The sequence below is a fragment of the Lissotriton vulgaris genome, chromosome 12 (assembly GCF_964263255.1).
Source record: "Lissotriton vulgaris chromosome 12, aLisVul1.2, whole genome shotgun sequence".
Taxonomy (NCBI): Eukaryota; Metazoa; Chordata; class Amphibia; order Caudata; family Salamandridae; genus Lissotriton; species Lissotriton vulgaris.
The window spans coordinates 665,990,054-666,008,934 of record NC_141700.1 but is presented as its reverse complement, the minus strand read 5'-3'; the positions used below and the strand labels follow the sequence as shown (position 1 = coordinate 666,008,934).

General features: G+C 39.4%; 1 protein-coding gene across 2 annotated transcripts in view; it reads left to right on the top strand.

Moving 5' to 3' along the window:
• ZDHHC7 (zDHHC palmitoyltransferase 7) overlaps positions 1-18,534 on the top strand; it is a 281,602-nt gene extending 263,068 nt beyond the window's left edge. Inside the window, exons 7-8 of one of the 2 annotated variants that reach the window (XM_086945852.1) lie at positions 11,266-11,396; positions 16,246-18,534. In XM_086945852.1, the coding sequence (XP_086801978.1) occupies positions 11,266-11,396; positions 16,246-16,422 (308 nt within the window). In that variant the 3' untranslated portion in view covers positions 16,423-18,534. The remainder of the gene's footprint in view (positions 1-11,265; positions 11,397-16,245) is intronic. The other variant, XM_086945851.1, reaches the window with a different exon arrangement.
• The last annotated feature ends 347 nt before the right edge of the window (positions 18,535-18,881 follow it).

Here is an 18,881-nt window from a genome sequence, read left to right as displayed (position 1 = left end):
AGTCACTTGTTTACTTTTTAGCTCACTTACTCAGTGACTTGAAAGCACGCGTCCGAATCAACAATGACGGGGAAGTTTCGGGGGACATCTTAAGTGGCAGGGGGGTCAGACAAGGTTGTGTCCTGGCCCCCCTCCTATTTATTTTGTATATAAATGAATTGAGTATCTCTTTATGTAAATTGACTAATGATGTCCCGAATATTAACAATAAGCCACTTCCCGTACTTCTGTATGCGGATGATGCGGTCCTTATGGGCCGCACACCCAATGCCCTACGCACTTTAATATCAGGTTTTGTTTTATATATGGCTGACCTTGGTCTTTGCACCAATTTTAGTAAATCTTTTATAATGTCATGTGGGCCAAAAAAGCACAACATTTCTCAAATTATCTCAGGTAATAATGTTTTAAAAAGCACAAACACTTTTCCTTATCTAGGTCTATTGTTTTCAGACTCTGGCTGCTGGCAATCGCACGTTGCCAGTGGGAGGAATAAAATGCGTAAAGCTATTAACTCCATTATCAGCCTCCGGCAACCGAAATATGCCGAGGTCATAGCACCACTGTTACAAATTTATAAAACCCAATGTTTACCAACAGGAACCTATGGTGCAGAGGTGTGGGGCTATTCAAACTGCACCAACATATAGACCGAGGAGAATAGATTTTGTAGGAAGGTTCGGGGGGGGGGGGGGTGGTGGTGATTTCTGCTCCAACTTTTATCTGCCATAGGGAATTGAATCTCCTCTATGTGGAGGACTTCATAAGATCAAGGCCCACTTGGTTTTGGTTGAAAATATGGCGGAATCCTGCTGCTTCTTTAACCCGCGAAATCATAACAGATTGTTTAAAATGTGAACGGGGTAACTATATACCATGGATAAGAGCAGTAAAGTTTGGAATGGGGCATTTATTTTCATCACCCGTAACTATTGACTGTACCCATAAGAACCTTGTAAAAAGGGCTCTGTACGACCTGTATACAAAGGAAAGGAAAACGTCTGAGTATGCAAAGCCTACCATCTTAAAGTATATCACACTTCTTGGAACATCTGACAGGTCTAATAATATGCCACAGGGCTATCTACTGAAAAAAATGGGCAGATGGAGCAGGAGCCTGTTTCGTCTCAGCATACAGCTTTATGGCTAAGATATATCGACAACCTCTTTGTGTTGTGGGAAGGCACAGAGAGGGCTTAATGTGAACAACTTAAATCTGAAATTCATCGCCAATATCAGCTCCACCACAGTGGACTTTCTGGATGTCCGTATTATGGTTGAACCCAAGCGTTTAGAAACTGCGGTGTTCAGAAAGCCCACTGCTGGTAACACTATACTGCATACCAATAGTTTCCACCCAGCACCACTTGTCAGAAGCATCCCATTGGGGAATTATTAAGTGCCAAAAGAATCTGTAGCAGCCATGAATCCTATACTGCTACAGAAACTGAAATGTTAAAAGAAAGTTAAGCAAAGAGGTTATTCAGATAACATCCTAAAAACAGCCTGCAAAAGAACTAGATGCATAAACAGGGAGGAAGCACTGTTTGTTCCTACTAAAACCAGCATGAAAAGAATGAACACAACAGATATGCCAAGATTCATAACCACATACAATCAGGAACACCAAAAGGTGCTTTAGAACATGTCACAACATTGGCACCTTCTGAGAAAAAACCCAATCATAGGTTCACTAATTCCTAGACACCCTATGATCACTTATTGGAAGTCAAAGGCAATGAGAGACTTCCTAGTCAAAAGTAACTTTGAAAGAAAAACTAGACCCCAAACCTGGTTGATGAAATGTGATGGCTTCAGAAAATGCTTTGAGTGTAAGGCATGTAGGAGCAGTGAGAATCGTACTTCCATAGCAACACCATTCAACAAAGTCATCAAAATAAAGGGCAATTTGACATGCAAGTCAGACTATGTTGTGTATGTGTTATATCCTCAGTATTACATTTACATGTAAACCAGCCTAGGTTCTCCTGGCTGCTCAGCCAGATTGTGAGTGGGATACGGAAAGTTGGTGTGACTGTGATGCGTGGAATGCCTGGGTGCTTGAGTGGCAAAATGTTTTGATCATTTTCATGAGGGGCGATCTGGGATATTGATGTTCGTATTTTTGATGTTGTATTTTGCCCATCTTTTCTTGATTTGTACTGTTCACTCTCGTGATGTTTTGCTTTATGTTGCATCCCTGAGTTCTTAAAATTACAGCTTTCTTGTGCATAGTGTCGTGTTCTAATCTAGGACCCCGATCAATACTGTGACCTTATGCCCCCATACGGCTATAATCCATTCATGCCCCTATAATGGCATAAACGATCAGAGCCATATTGCAGCCATATTTCTGAAACTCGCCTCTGCAGCTCATTACAGTACATGACACAGCAGAAGCCACTATCTAAGATTCCTAGATTACACTCAGAGTTCTTCAACAAGATAAAACTCAGCAACCTGGGAAAGCCCTGCTTGCTATTTTTTGATTAGTAATAGAACTCTAATGAGCACTGAAAGGACGATCACTTCCTAGTGACATCTTTATTGACGTCTTATGTCCAAAAACTTACGTCAAACAAGGCACCTTTCAAGTATAAATATTACCAACGTTGCCTTAAGCAAATGCGACATCGATGATAGCGATGGTGTGGTGAACACAGGAGCAGAACAGCTGTCCCTTGCAGAGCCCAGCAGATGCAAGCAGCCCACAGACGCTGCCCCTCCTCCTCCTCGACACGCTGAGAGAGACGCTGTCTTTTCTCCTGCCGAGAAAATCCAGCTCCGGCGTTTCCAGCCCACCCTTGCGAGTGACTGGGATATCGAGTCCTGAAAGGAGATACAAGACCTCCAACATTGTATTCCAGAGGTATGGTGTTGACTAAACCCTTAGAGAGAATTCTTGAAGCAAACCTTGGCAAAACCAACTAAACTAAAACTGCTACTTACTCCCTCCCACGTATTAGGCTTAGGTCAGGTACACTGGGGTAGGCGTAGTTAGAAGCACCAGTTGAGTACGTTAGTCAAATGTATATATGAATGTATATATTTTATTCATTTTAAACCATGTATGGCTAAGAAACCATATCAATGCTTTTACAGTATTATTTCGCAATCCTCATTTTACTGTACGCACTTTTTATAATAACTAGTCTTGCAATTGTGGCAATTCATTTCTCTTGCATGAAAAGAAAGACTGTTCAATAAATAATACCTTTTATTGAAAACGCCCGTCTCTCTATTCTCTGCATCTTGGTGAAAGTAATCTGCACAACTGACTGAGTAAAATAACTGTCTATTGTTTCACACGACTCTAAAGATTGACTCTTATTCTAAGGAGCAAAGTTGTCCTGTTTATGCGATTGTTGGAAAACTGAATCCCTTCTTGTCTGTACCAGGGAAGCTGATCACTTCCTATTCAGTCAAGAAAGTTTCCAGTGACCTCTGAGCTAGTTGGTAACAAACCCGATTAAGTTTAGCATAGTCAGTAGAGACCTGGAAGTCCGCACTTCTACGTCCAAACTGCTGTTTGTTATTCCAATGCGCAGGGCCTATAGGGAAAATAGGAACTACACTACAATAGTTCTCTACTTTTGTATTGTTATTTTTGTTTAAAGAAAAGGGATAATGTTATATCATCAGTATTACATTTACATGTAAACCAGCCTAGGTTCTCCTGGCTGCTCAGCCATAGTGTGAGTTGGATACGGAATGTTGGTGTGACTGTAATGCAAGGAGTGCCTGGGTGCCTAAGTGGATGAGTGGTGACAGAGATGGGCTGAGCAATAGGCAGGCAGCTCCTGGTGGGACTGGTACTTGACCAGAGCTGGCTGGATAGAGATTGATGTTAACTGGACATGGAACTAATAAAGAAGACTTGGAAATACTACATGGTTACCTGTGTCTCTATGTACAGGGTACAACAGTATTTTCTTTTGTGTCCCTGCAAGAAAATCTATGTGGGCAGTACCACATTGCTGGTACACAAAAGAATATTACTGCATATCCGGGCCATCATGCACAAAGACCGCAGTTAACCCGTTGCCCACCAGTTTGAAAAAAATCATCAAGGTAATCCCACAGCCATGAGATATAGCTGTGTGGCACAAATACCTAAACAGAAAAGAGGAGGGGACAGGGAGAAGGAACTACGCAAACTTGGTTTATTCTAGAACTGGACAGCAGGGAACCTGTGGGTCTGAATTATAGACAAAGAATTACACACCTGCCTTCTATGAGAGAACAATATGAGCACATGTTACATCTTTCTCTCAACATGTGGGGTCATTTTCTATGAACTGATTGGCATTCGGTATAGAGGTTTCCATTTTTCATTCTCGCTGTGTGTTAGGTTGAATCATGAATTTCTTAACTTCAGATTTTACTTTCAAATTTTCTTTCTATGCTATCTTCTTTATTATATTTTAGGATGTATATATTACACTGTGAGGAGATGGCACGTATTCCCTATCCGCTTACCTTTTTGAGATAATTCTATGAAGCATGAGCTCTGATGGGTTTTCCTGTCTTAAGCTGACATATATATATATACTTTTGTTGGATTAGATTAATTTCACACTAGTGCACTTTATATTATTTGATATAGATATACAACATAGCATACATGGGGCACGTGCCCATGATTTCTCTTGATAATTTAGCGTTATGCGGTTGGGATGTTTATGTCCCAGGCCCCTTCTCAGAGGTATTGAGAAGTTTTTTAACCAACTGTGGTTGAAACATTGAATTATTTAAACCATCAATAGCAACACGCTGCACAAATATGGATTATAGCACCACTAAACAAGATTCCACAATTGCATTGCAATGGAGATGTTTTAAATTGTAACATTCCTCCCTGTAAGACAGCAAGTATTCAACTGAATTTATGGCAATATATGTGAACACTTGGAATTGGATATGTTTTCTATGTCCATTGCACCTTTTGTTTATCACTTAGATATACCACTATATAAGTTCTTTAAAAAATGGAGCTCACTGCCGTGATCAAGGCTGCTGTGAGCACCTGAAATGCGTAGACAGTCACTCTGCACGCTCTACAATAATACATTTGCTGAACATCTTGCCGTGGAGTTTGTCCATATCCTTTGTTCAGGAGTTGGGATACATTGTTGCATATATATATATATATATATATATATATATGTCATTACTTTCATCATATGGATTTAACCTGTGACTGTTGCTCTCTATGTGTGCTGTTTATATTTGACATTTGCAGCAAAAGTTTCTTTTCACTGTTGTTACTCACGTGACACGGAAGGTTACCACCAGGGGGTGGTAACAGAGTGTTAGCATACTGATAAAAGGCTTGTGATTGTTCATTTTGTTGCAGTGTGAACAAGGGCACTTGTGCTCGAAACGAGTCGCTGATTTTGGTTCTGTGTGGCTAAAATAAATAACATTTGCTGACTTGGTGGTCCGTATCCTTTTTGTTGTTGGCGTGGAGGCTGTGACCACGAGCGCAGAGCAGACAGAGGAGGAACTTTGTGCTCATATATATATATATATATATATATATATATATATATATATATATATATATATATATATATATAGTTAATTAAATCTTTGTCAATTATTAAAAATCAATACAATCAAAGAATGTATAAAATACATTAAATAAGTTACAAGAATAAAATTAAAAGTTCATAGAAGAGCAGTGGTAATTTCTTTATCATCAAATACAGAACAAAATATTACTAGTGTTAAGATGATTTAGGGATAACGTAAAGTACCGAATCATTGATGACACAAACGTCCAACACTAGAATGGCATTTCATTCCACTGTTAACATTTCATGCCATATTTCTTTCATTATTAAGATAATGATTCTCTATATACTAGTAAAAAAAAAACTTCCGGAAAAACTGTAATTTCCACATTACTTTATAAATGTTCTATGTTAAAGTGCCATTGTGCTTTTCACTCAAACTGTGCTATTTTTATTAGAATTGTATTTCATGGGAAATAGTCAAATTGCTTCTTTTCAGTATTATGTGCAATTGGAATGAAATTGACATTTAACAAAAGTCAAAATACATCAAGTAAATCAAATGCCTATTAGTGATAGTTATTTTAGGTTACTGGAAGGTAAAAAAAACAAATATGGAGGTTCCATTCCTGAAACCTAATAACATCTTCAACATAAATGTATACGGGGTTACAATTAACAATATCACCATGCTCAGGTCTCACGACGACGTTGGGAAAATAAAATAACAGTGCAGACAAATTGCTTGTCATTACTATCCTTTATGTCTGGGGGGCACTCATAATTTACCCTTTTTCTACAATAAGAATGAACTTTACAAATTGGATTGATAAGAGAGCGGAGTTCCCAGAAAGCCAAGTTATAATTGCTTGCCGACATGTTCTCACCCATTTTCCTTGAGGATGGATTTTAATAGTGCTTTCCTCTTCTAAAGCAATCGGGGACAAATGCATACAATATGCAATAATGATTAATTATAAAACCCACATAATCTACATCTATTTGTTGGCCAATGTTGTAACCATATAAGAATTCCGTCCCTTGTGGGGTATTAACCGAATCTTAGCATTAGAAATGTATCCCTTAAAAACGGTTTTAAATAGGAAATACAATATGCTTGTGGCTCTATTTTATTAAATGAATTCATGACCAACCATTCATGCTTTTTATTTGCAAACTCCTCCTTATCCAATATGGTCGATAAGAAATTTGCTGATTAATTTAATATCGGTCTAAATACAGTTTTATTTCTATCCGTGTGTTTAAAGGGATGGGACTAAAGGGTTTAGGATCTCCTTTATATAAGATCTCCAATCACTTGCATACTCATGTTTCATTACTTCCTGCCAGCAATGATTTGCAAGAGTGCAGGGATCAAAGCAAATATAAGCGTTTAAAAAATGGAGATTGTCTCACTACGTTTTGTGTTTTCAAACCATATTCCAATCTAACTTTAGCATGCCCGGCGTTTCTTAGTACCCTAAAAATTGATTCAAAAACATTTATTTGTAGATTATCAAGGATTTCGGAATCTTTATCTTGAAAAATTACTGACCCATAACCTAGAGGGGGAATCAGCTTTGACTCCATTACCTTAAGTAAATGCTCATGGCTTTGACGTAACAGCTTATCTCCCAGCATTTTAAAAGCAAAATAAAGTGTGGTGACTTTAGCCTTTATATTGTTAAAATGATGTTTAAAAGACATTCTGTCATCAAACGTGATACCCAGATACTTATAGAGTTTTACTGTTTCAATCTTCAACCCATTAATATTCCATATTCTCATATCTGATTTAGTTGATCCTTTTGTCATGATTTTTAGTTTTATTTGGATTCATTTGTAGACCATTGGCTAGAATATAGTAATTACATGATTGTATCAATCTTTGTAGGCCTAAAGCAGTGTGGCTAAGCAATATATTTTCATCTGTGTACTGTCAATATTTTATATTATGTCCTGCAAAATTTGGTGAATGAGCATTAACATTCGAGATAAGATGGTAGATCGGCCATTAAAAGGTTAAAAAGACATGGGACTAAAACACATGAGCCAACCGTAGGTTTTCAGGCAATGAGTAGTACATCTGCCATCCCTCACTTTGACCTGGACCCGCGTATTAGAGGGTAACTATATAATGTCTAACAATTGTTTAGGAACACCCCATGGTGATAGGTTTGCCCAAAATAAGTTACAGGGAACGGAATCAAAAGCAGCCTTTAGGTCTACGAAACAGATATATTACTTTTGCTTTTTATGCTTTGCTCTCTCCTCCAAAAAGATCAGAGACAGCAAGTTTGTGATCATTTATCTGTGCCCTACGAAAACCAGTGTGGACTATTGGTATGATTGCTCTTGTCGCAGCCCATTCTTCCAACTTCTTAAGCAGACTTGTAGCAAAGATTTTCGCCTCGATGTCTGTTAGGACAATTAGCCCATAATTAGCCAGATTATGTGGTGGGCTACTTTTATAGATGGCTGTATTATGCTTCCTTGCCATGATTCTGGAACTGTTTTGGATTTTAGCATGTCGTTAAACAGTGATGATAACATTTCTCTGACCAGAGATCGATTTTCGCTTTAAGAACAGAGTTGAGAACCCCATTGGGGCCCTGCCTTCCATTTGATCAAATCATGCTTAAGGCCATTTTAACTGATTCCTCTTGTAATTACTCAGTTACCGATGGTTGGACTTCATTATAATATTCTTTTTCCTTCATCCCACTGCATATGTTCAGCAGCGGTGCTACCATATATTGTTTGATGTTAATGTCTGAAACATTCATTGAAGAGGCCATGTACAGTTTATTAATGGAGGATGCCCAGCCTGATTCAGAGAGATTGGCACTTAACTTTCCTACTACCATATTCAAGATTGTTAATTAATCCCCAAAATGCTTTCAAGTTGTTGGTTTTACTGGTGAAGTGCAACTTTGGCCATATTTCTTCATGGTATGTTCTTTTTGCCTTCCATATCTCATTTGTAGGTCTCGCTGAGCCAGAGCATGCGCCGCTCTGCGAGAAATTTAGTAAACTGCCTTTTAAAAGTGCCACCAGAGGCTTTTCCTTGCCTCAAGCAGCTGGCTTACCTCTCGGCCTTTAGCCATCGCTCTCCCGCAGTCTCCTCTCTGTCCCCTTCCCTGCTGCTCTTTCACACCAGCCACTTCACGCCTGCGCCATCTGGCTTTCCTCTTGGCCTTTAGCTGTCTAGTCTTTATTTTTTTCTCTGCTCGTAAATTGTCAGTGAGCGGGGGGGGGGGGCAGTGATTGAAGAACTGCACTGCTGCCGACCTTGTGCCCTGCAGCAGTGAAAGTGCAACTGATCTTTCTGCCAGTCACAGAGGCGGATAGTGATGTATCCCGACAAGATAACATGATCAAGGCGTGCACATGAAAAGTGAAGAAAACGCTTTGTTTTTCACGGGAAGGAAAAAGCTTCTTATTTTGCCATTTTCAAAGATCGGTGAAATACAAGCAAACGACTTTGTACAGTTTCAAACCAGGGGTCTTTAACCTTCCTAAAATGCTACAGTTGTTCAGATACTAAACCTGAAGAAAGTAAGCACAAGCAAAATAAGACATTTGAAGTATCGTCTATTTAATCAGCACGTTACAAATCGTTGTATACCTCCATTGGATTTATCACCCTGATTGTAATTTTTCAGTCCTTGCTTTGTGCATCTAGTAAGCAATTGGAGAAAGTAATTTTTTTTAAAGTAATCATGATCATCCAAACTTAAAATAACAATATTGTATGATCTGTGGTTTTGACTCCTCATTTGTGGCCTCACCAAAACTTGTAGAATACTATGATGTTGTTATCATGGAGTCTTTGATGCTGAACGAGCAGTCATCACCAGCTACTGTTTTACTCCGCTGATGTTACTTAATAGTTAACCAAGAGGAGCAGAGTTTGGTTTTTGCTGTATTTTTGTTGCTTGTTTTCGAGGTACATACTTTATTATAATCTTGGTCATCTTTTCCACTGTCTGGAGCTTCCCAGTGGCCACTGCGGGTAAGAAAACGTGGCAAAGCCATCAAACATTCAAGTGAGCAAATGGGTATCTGTTGACATTTGTGAATTCCACCATCTTAGGTTCTGAATTGGTGCTAATTGTCTTGGTTGCTTCACTCCTGTTTAGGTGTGTAACACCTGTCCAGTGTACTCTGATATTGTTCCCTTTGTTCACTGCCAAAGTTGGGAATGGCATGGGAGCCTAACTCAAGCTGCATAAGAAGCAAGCATTGCTTCTTATGGGACCTTATAAGTGTTTAGCCATGCAACAGTTGATGTTGTTGCACCAAGGCTATTGTGCTGCATAACTAAATACTTATAAGGTCCCAAAAGCAAGACCTATTGGCTATGCCAATCCTTGTTATATATTCTTCTCAAGCGTTTTATTAAGCACAATTTTTAGAATCTTTAAGCAGTGTTTGATCTGAGATATATTAAGTGCCTTTTTTTGTTGATATAAGCTATGCAAATACCACCCAGTTTTTGCTAGCCTTGTAGGGTATCCCCTAACTGTTGTTTTTACCAAAAAGCAATCAATCAAAGAAGAAAAGAGTCGGGCAAAATTTCAGCCATTGGTTTCCCATATCTGCGCTCAATAATTGGTAATTATATTGCTGGTTCTAAGTAGGCCAAGATCTCAGTTTGCTTTATTGGGTACCCAGATTCAAGGGATCTGGACTTTGGTAGGCGGTCAACTATTAACAGCAGTGTAATTGTTTGGGGGTTATGGTCGTTTTCCACTCTAGGGGCCACTTGATACCCAATAAAGCCAGATACCAGATCCTCTGCAGATCAATAGTAGAGTGTTGCCGTGCATCTTTGAATGTTTAGGTGCTCAAAACATTATTTTTAGTGACCTCCTATAGCATTATAAGATCTTATTTTTTTAGTTGGGAAAAACGTATGTGTTAAAGCTCTGCTTGGTTCAGTAGCACTGTTCTTAGAAACCATATGTATATTAAAATCCCCTGAAATAATTAAACTAGTAGCAGAATGTTGATGATTCAAGACTTTAATTATTTCCCAAAGGACAGTAAACTGAGTTATCTTGTCTGATCTCTTTGTACTTAAATATACATTTAAAAATATAATCGGTGTTTCAAAATCTATTTTAATCCATAATAGCAAAGTTAGTTAACAATCAATTTCTTAATGCTTGGTATCTAGGTCCAACGACACATAGGTATATAACCCACCGCTTGCTTGACCATAGGCAGGTGAGCGGGATGCAAAAACTGCATATTCCTGATAACCAGTTATGGCGTCATTACACATTTTCCAAGTTTCCTGAAAACATTCAGACTTTGAAGTTCTATATAGAAGTTACTGTGTGTGTATATAAGTATATATATATATATATATATATATATATATATATATATATATATATATATATATATATATATATATATATATATATATATATATATATATATATATATACAGTGGGTGGGTGTGTTTGCTTATATATATGAGTGTTTGTGTGCGTGTGTATGTAGGAGTAAGCTTTTTGTTTGGTTTGTGAGTTATTAACTACTAGGTGTAAAAATATTACGATCAGTATGATGTGTGATGGACTTCAAAAGGAATGTGAACCTCAAACTATTAATTCAAAGTGACTGCTTTAACATTTGTAAAATGGTACAAATTAAAAACCAATTCTGCATAAGACATCGGTTACACATGTTTAAATGGTTTATTGCATGGTCACTCATGATTGTTTTTTCTTCACAGTGTGCAGTAATTTCTCCCCTCCTGTGACTGTAATTCTGATGATCTTCCTGTGCCTTGAGGGTCTTCTGTTTCTCACTTTTACAGCAGTCATGTTTGGCACACAGCTTCATTCCATATGCAACGATGAAACGGTAGGTAAAGTTTCCCCTAGCTATATTTAATAATAACTTAAATGTATGACTTTGGAACATTGTTGAATGTTTTAGTTTGGAGATGCCTCTGATGAAAAAAATGATTATTCTGGTATATCAGATGCTTGTATTTTATTTGACATGTCCATTGCCAAAATCTTGACCAATCAAAGTGTACTATACAGACATTTCACAGATTTTCATAATTTCAAATTTCTTATTTGTCATAACTGTTTGTTATTCTGGTTCTTTTTTTGGGCATTTACCTCTCTCGCGTTTTCATTCACCTGAACATCTGTGTTACACCTAATATTTGGACCATATTATCCCTCTATTATTCCCCACTACATTTTATTTAGAGGGATGATTTCCCCACCTAAATCCAACTCTTATTTCCCGAAGCACAACATAAATCAATCAAATGCCTGTTTTATGACAGTTGATGAATTGCTGTGCTTGATATACGTGGATAGAATAAGGTTTTCAAGATATGAAATGCTGTGTGACTTCTCCTTTAGATTGTGATCCTAATGGGCACTATTCCTTATATGAGTGTTTTTTTCCCACCATTGAGTTTAGACGTGTACTGCTAAGGCTCAGAGGTTTGACACTTTCTCCACACCGGCACAGGTGGTATAATTTGCATCCGAACCTCAGGAATAATCCTTCTGCATTTTCGTTCCATTTGGTCACAACATCCAGAGACCGATTTATCCATTGACTCTCGACCATTCGGTCCTTAAGCCTTTTTTAGGGCCTTGCAAACGTCATCTTTGACAATTTCTCTGCAAAGAATGCACTCAGGGTGATGGAACTAACCCCATTCCAATTCTGTCCCCACAGCCACTCCCAGTTTCCGTAGTCTCATCACTGTTATGTTCCTGGTTCGGACACGCCCATGACGCCATGAGCGTGCAACGTTGAGTCATGTGACTTGCTATAATAAAGAGGGGCCCCGCACGCACGTACGCAGTCAGACGCGCAGACGGAGAGCCAAGAAGTTATTCCCAGTGTCCGTCTCAGTTATTTCTAGGGCCACGTGTCAGGCCTAGTTAGACCTAGATGCCCCGGAGTGTAGGCCCCAAGTTGATACCCCTAAGGCTGCCACTCCCCGTTTCAAGAACACAACAATCACCACAAGGTTTATAACGTCTGTCTTTCCCCTTACCTCGACAACACTTCATGCCAGGCCTGTCTCGTCTTCTGCTCAAAGCAGCCCCTCCACTATCGACAAGAGAATAGATGGGTCCATCTGAAAGATACGGCTGCAAGCCTCCATCAACACCCTCAACCTCTTCGCAAAACATGTGAGGATGTTGGCCTATCAGACATCCTACCCCATCAATCATCACCCAGTCCAGAGGCATCCTTTTCCTCTGACTCAGACCAGAAGGAAGATGAACAAGAAGTTAAGAGATTCAGCTCACCTCACCTTCCTCAGGCCTTCAAACGAAGAACTCCGCAGGGGTTGTAAATATGATTGACACGCACACTCACACCAAGCCTTCCAGGAGGCTTCATGCAAAGGCAGAGCACTGACCCAGAGAGGGTCGGCATCGAGTGCTTTGACAACCAGAGAATCACCAGGGGTTCAGTAGTTGTCTGGCTGTGATCAGCACAGACTAAATACTTCAGAGCAGGCGTCATTTCAGACTCCAGGGACCAGGGAACAACCCTGTTCGGCCGTTGAGCCCTAAGATCCTCCATAAGCCTCAAGGACCTAAGAAGAAGAACACACTTTTGACTCTGGCATGAAGGCCAACCACGATTCTGAGGCCTGTGTCGAGTCTGAAGCTGTTGAGACCACTATCTGCACACAGGTTTCCATTTATGACTGTCTCCGACCCTAAATGAGGAAAATTTCAACAAAGCTTTCTCCAGCATCTTCAGAGACAGTGCCTCGCAAGAGAACTCTGACCTTTGAGAAATGGTTGGTGCCAGCTCCCACACCTAAAGTAAAATGTAAGGATATGGGAACTAGCATTCTCCGCTTAGTTCCAGTTCCTCTACATCCACCCCGATCACCACCTCCTGCTTTACTGCCTCCATTGCGTCCACACTCACAAGACGGATCCCCCTAATCTTTTTGGGGAAGTCTTCCCTTTCGGCCCTGCCGACCCTTCCAACACCATTTGATGCAGCGCCCGCAGAGGATCCAGACTTGGATCATTATCCCGTATGGGCATACAATTCTGTAAGGGCATTGCCCCCGGATAACGCCACAGCCTACTACGAGGTGATTCAACGGCGACCACCTTTTACATAGTGGGCATGCATGTCCTCCTTGAGGAAAACTATACCTCATGGAGACACTTTCCAAGTCGTAGAGAATGGTGGTGCTCTTCCCTATGTGTAAAGGCATGAAAAAATCTGGTTCCGATGCCTTGAAGGAGCCCGTCAAGGCCAGGGTGGTAACATCACAGATTGAAATAAAAATACAAGCCTTTAACCAACGACCCAGCCTGCATGTGTGTTCATGTCCCAACAGACTCCCTTGTCATCCATACAGCAAGCAAGCCGGTTTTCATTAAGACCACTCGTGACGCTCCCACGCCCGATAAGGAGAATACAAGGTTGGACACAAAGTAAGAGGGTGGCAGTAGGAACCGGTCCTACGATGCTTGTTTCTAGTCCAGGGAGGACCTGGCCTGACAGTGTGGGCTGGACTGTTCCCATTGGGTGCCAGGTCAAGACTGATTTTGCATATGACTGGGTCCAAACTGGCATGGCATGGCGAGCAAAAAAACTATGAATTTAGGCCCAGATCTCTGTACTGGGGTGAATGTATGACATTGTTCTGCATTCTGTCATTCAATTGTTCTTTTTGCATTTGTCAAACATATCAAAGCATTATGATTGTATGCTCTGTTGTTTTGCTGTAGGGGTTTTTCCCCCAGCAATGATATAATAACAAGTCCTATTTAACCGAAAGTAAACACTTTATAAATATATACTCTGCAGTGTGGTTTTCCTGCTGTGTATCAATTTGCTCCTCAAAACAAATTATTTGTTTGTGGGTATGTGCAAATCCTCCTCATATGTACTACTGAAGTCACCTGGTGCTCAATTCGGTTTACATAATCAATAATTTGTATGAGTAATCCAATAGGCTCTGTGCCTTGTGGAAAGATTTCTTTTGTGCTTTGTTTCGCCTCTCGTTGCCTGAACTGGACAACTTGTTGCCGAAATATGACCTATCAGCATGTCAGCCTCTCATAGAAGACTATTGCAATAATGTAGGTGGACAAAAGCTACCAACAAGAAAACTGTATTGGGGCGTATTTTTCAGTTACCTTAATTGTACCCGCTTTTGCAAGGTTATTCATACAGTTTAAATTCTGTAAAGTCTGACCTTAGACATTGTAACAGAATAACATTATATTAATGATAGCCTTTTTATAGGTGGTGGTGGTGGTAATAGTAACATTTGGTATTTATAGTGGGTCAGTTGGGAAGTGCGATATGTATACTCTGTGCGGATCACACCCCTTGGAAAATCCTCCATAATTAGAAATCCAATACTTGGAACTAAAATACCTTATTTCCTTAATTAATGTTGCCATATTATTTTCCATGTTTGACAAATAGAATAATCTTCATATTTCCCGTTAGAGATTCAGTGCATAAATCAATATCAACATGGTCGAAGTCAGACTGAGGAAGTGGATGAGCGCGAATAAATAGCTCTGAACGTGCCATACAAGCAGATCATTTCTCTGGTTAATTTCTAGGCAAAATAGGTGAATAAGTTAAACGAGGTTGTAGCTAACCCTGGGCGGTGAATTCTGCTCCGCTCGCGGAGTTTCCAGCACTCACTGAGTTTGCGGAGTTCCGAAAGCTCCGCTTCGCGCAGTGTCAAAAATAAACCTTCCGGCGAGATTTCTGAACTCAGGGGGGGTCAGAGTTCTCATTGCGAGCGGTCGTGTATGCTTGCGACCACACGCGTTGAGAAACTGCCCGTTCACATTGAGAAAGCTGCAGCTCAAGTAAAAATCTACTTGAGTGGCAGAAAAGGTAAGCTTGCGCTGTGCATGGTGCTGTTCGCAATGATTGCACAGTGTGGACAAGCATCCGGCACTGTGCAATCACCGCGAACGCCATTTTTCTAACGTACTCCGCCGCGTGCCGAGCTCCGCGTAGTGTGTGCGACTCCGCCCAGGGTTAGTTTTCGCAATACCCAGAATAAATGTGTGTGCAAACATTGAGAATTTGATAGATGGTGAGGTTTCCTGAAGTTTGCAAAGTTTAAGCTAAAAATGATGCATAGTGTTTATCTGAAGAGGGTAACTACATGATTGAAACATTGCAGGAATTTTTTTTCAGTTGAGCGTATGTATGTGCATCCCCTTTCTTTGAGCCTATCGCTTCCTCAATGTAAGTATTAGGGATATAGGTTGCCCAGTGCGCTCTTCTGAGATCATCAATCGGTTGGTAGTATTCTGTGGAAGCTTGTACCTCATCCACTTTACCTCCAGCCATCTCACATGTTACATCACTGAACAGTATGTGAAGTATGCATCCCACTGCAGATTTTGCCATAGGAGTATATGCAGTAATGTTTTGGCAGTCAGCTTTCTTTAAGGGAAGGATGCTATTCTATTGATAAATTGCTTTGAAGATTCGAAATATCTCCAAGTCAACCTTCTTTCATAAATGGGACAACTGCTAAAGGTGTATGACCTTAATATCACATTATGGCTTCATTTTCATGTTGCCTTTATCCATAGTATGTTACATTTCCTGTGGGTGTGCATATCACTACGTACTTCAAGTGCTGTCGCTTTTTCACGGAGAGCCTTGATTAATAGGTTATGTTCTATAACTGCTTCTCATCTCTATTCTCTCACAGGAGATTGAGCGACTCAAAAGTGAGAAGCCCACATGGGAGCGACGTCTTCGATGGGATGGCATGAAGTCTGTGTTCGGGGGCCAGCCATCTCTCCTATGGATCAATCCCTTTGCTGGACTCCACATCAGGCGCCTACTCCTCCGAGGAAGGAAAGGCGGACCAGAGTTTTCAGTCTGATCTGGGAGTACCCTACTGAACTTTTTAAAGAACAAAAACCAAACATTTATCATATTTATTTGGTGCCAGAAAAGCTGTGTACATACGTTTTATGACCAATGTGGAGTGAAATGAAAGAAAACGTGGCTTGCTGCAAGCACATTTTTTTATGAAGTACATTTATAAGCCGTTCCTTCAACATCTACATAATTTTGGGAAAGTATACATTTGATGCCACCAACGTGAAATTGAGTAGGGCATGGCATGTAAATGAGCCAAATCATATCTGTACTACTGTGTTCTAATTTTACAAAGTTCTGCAGATTTTCCATGAAAGCCCTTTTGTTTTGGGAAAGAAAACATTGTAGGTACTATCATGCTTTTTATCATCAAAGCTTACTCCTTGATTCTTCTATCCTGAGAGCAGGTATTAATGCTGGACGCAATCAAGAGGAAACTGTAGTATTCTTCCGTTCATTTTTAATCAGCCGCTTAGCCAGAAATGACTGTTGAATAACCATGCACTGTATTATTTGCAGAAAGTGACAAATCATTCACCTTATGGTATTTGACCTCTTATCCATGTGCACCTTGCCTCTTAATCCAAGGTGGCCTAATAGATTAAAAGAGAGACAATTGAATGGTTTGCAAAGAGACTTCAGTATTCTATTTTTGGAATATTTCATATTCTAATTAAATTTAAGCATAGAGATACTGTGGCCTATGGTAACAGAAGTTAAGCACACCACAGGTCGGAAAGTATAGTCCATAAACTGTCATTGTTTTTGTGTGTGTGTTTATGTGTGTGTGTACATAAATAATTCAGTTTCAAATGTATAAAAGGTTAGTGGTAATATTTTACTGTGGAACATTTAGGAATTAACAATGTATGTACATCAATTATATACGAAAGCCATGATGCGATGTAATATGGTCTTTTATTGCCTCTTTTGACTGAGGGTAATTGCATGCATCATTAGTCAATGTTGTGGTAGGTAGGAAACCTTTTCACCTCAGTCAGCAGTGGCAACAAATGCAATATTGTTCGGAGTTGCATATGTTGTGTTCGTCAGTATTTGGACTGTAGTACTTTTGTAATCTCTTGCTTAACACGACTGGCCCAAGCAATGTAATTTGCTGTGGAGTCTGAAGTGCCCCTGAATCTGTCCCCTTGGCCATAATAGTCATGTTGAAGGAGCTCAGCGTTTTGTATCACAGTTTTCTTAAACAATATTGGCTAAGACGCAAAGCACACATAATAGAGGAGATGACATAAGGAAGCATCAGTTTAGGTTTCTTCTTAGATTGGAATCTACTAAAATATTATTTTATAGATTGGCTACATCGTGACCATGTGGCTGAAGAGCCAAGTGTATTCAAGTCCTGCTTGATGGTATAGAACCTTTTTCTTTGCGGAAGCTGTGGGGTCGTTCATATTGTCTGTGAAGTTAGTGTATTACGGTAGGGTTATGCATGGTAGTCATGGTATTTCTGTGACTGAACAAAACTAGCCGGTGGTTTAAACACTTGAATGTCATTGTCAATGTTCTTTGACAAAATTTATTAATTTTGTAAAATTATACTATTTCTACCTTTTTGCCTCTAAACTGAATCTTTTGGGAATTGTCTATGCTAGTCTTCTTTTATTCATTCTCTTTACTTTTTACTATTTAACTACCACATTTGTAATCGGTTTATGGAATGTGTTGCAAGGTCTACCAAAGCTGTACTATATGATCTTCTCCTTCATTCTGTAGTTCATGACCGAATGAGATACTCGTTTTGTTTCCTTCAGTTTATCACATTTTTTTTTCAGACATCATTTTCAGTGAGTTAATTTTGAAAATAATTAAATTTTTATTCTAGAGGCAAACACAGATAGCTATAGCTATGTAGATATATATCCAAATATGTACATTTATAAATAAACTATGTATATATGTATAAAAATATATACGTATGTGTTAATATCTATAAACCACTGTGGTATGTGTGAACGTGTTCAAATATTTTGCATTATTCTCAATAATTGAGGATAAATATATTGTGCTTTCATTCCTGATGTTGGAGCAGGCTGTATTCTTGCCTGTCTCCAAATAAAACCAATATTTAGTTATTGTTGAATCACTTCAATATATTACTAGTTTGTAGACTTCAGGCGGGTACACTAATGAATTTTAATTTTGTTCATGTACATTGGTACAGTTTAAATTGTTTTCCTAAAATATCACTGCTTTACTGTGTAGCAGTGTTGCTTCACATATTTCCCTGTAGTCCGCTCCTGAGTATAATTTGAGAGCATCAGGGAGGCACTCTGTATAACTCAGACACGTGGAGCGTGATCATAGATTTAGAGCATTATACAAGCTCCCCTGTCCCTTTACGGATTTGATAAAAATTTGTTTGGAAAAGCAGCTGCTGCATTCATTAGTACAATGTATTTGAAAACGATGAATGAAATTAACAATGCGCTTTTCTGT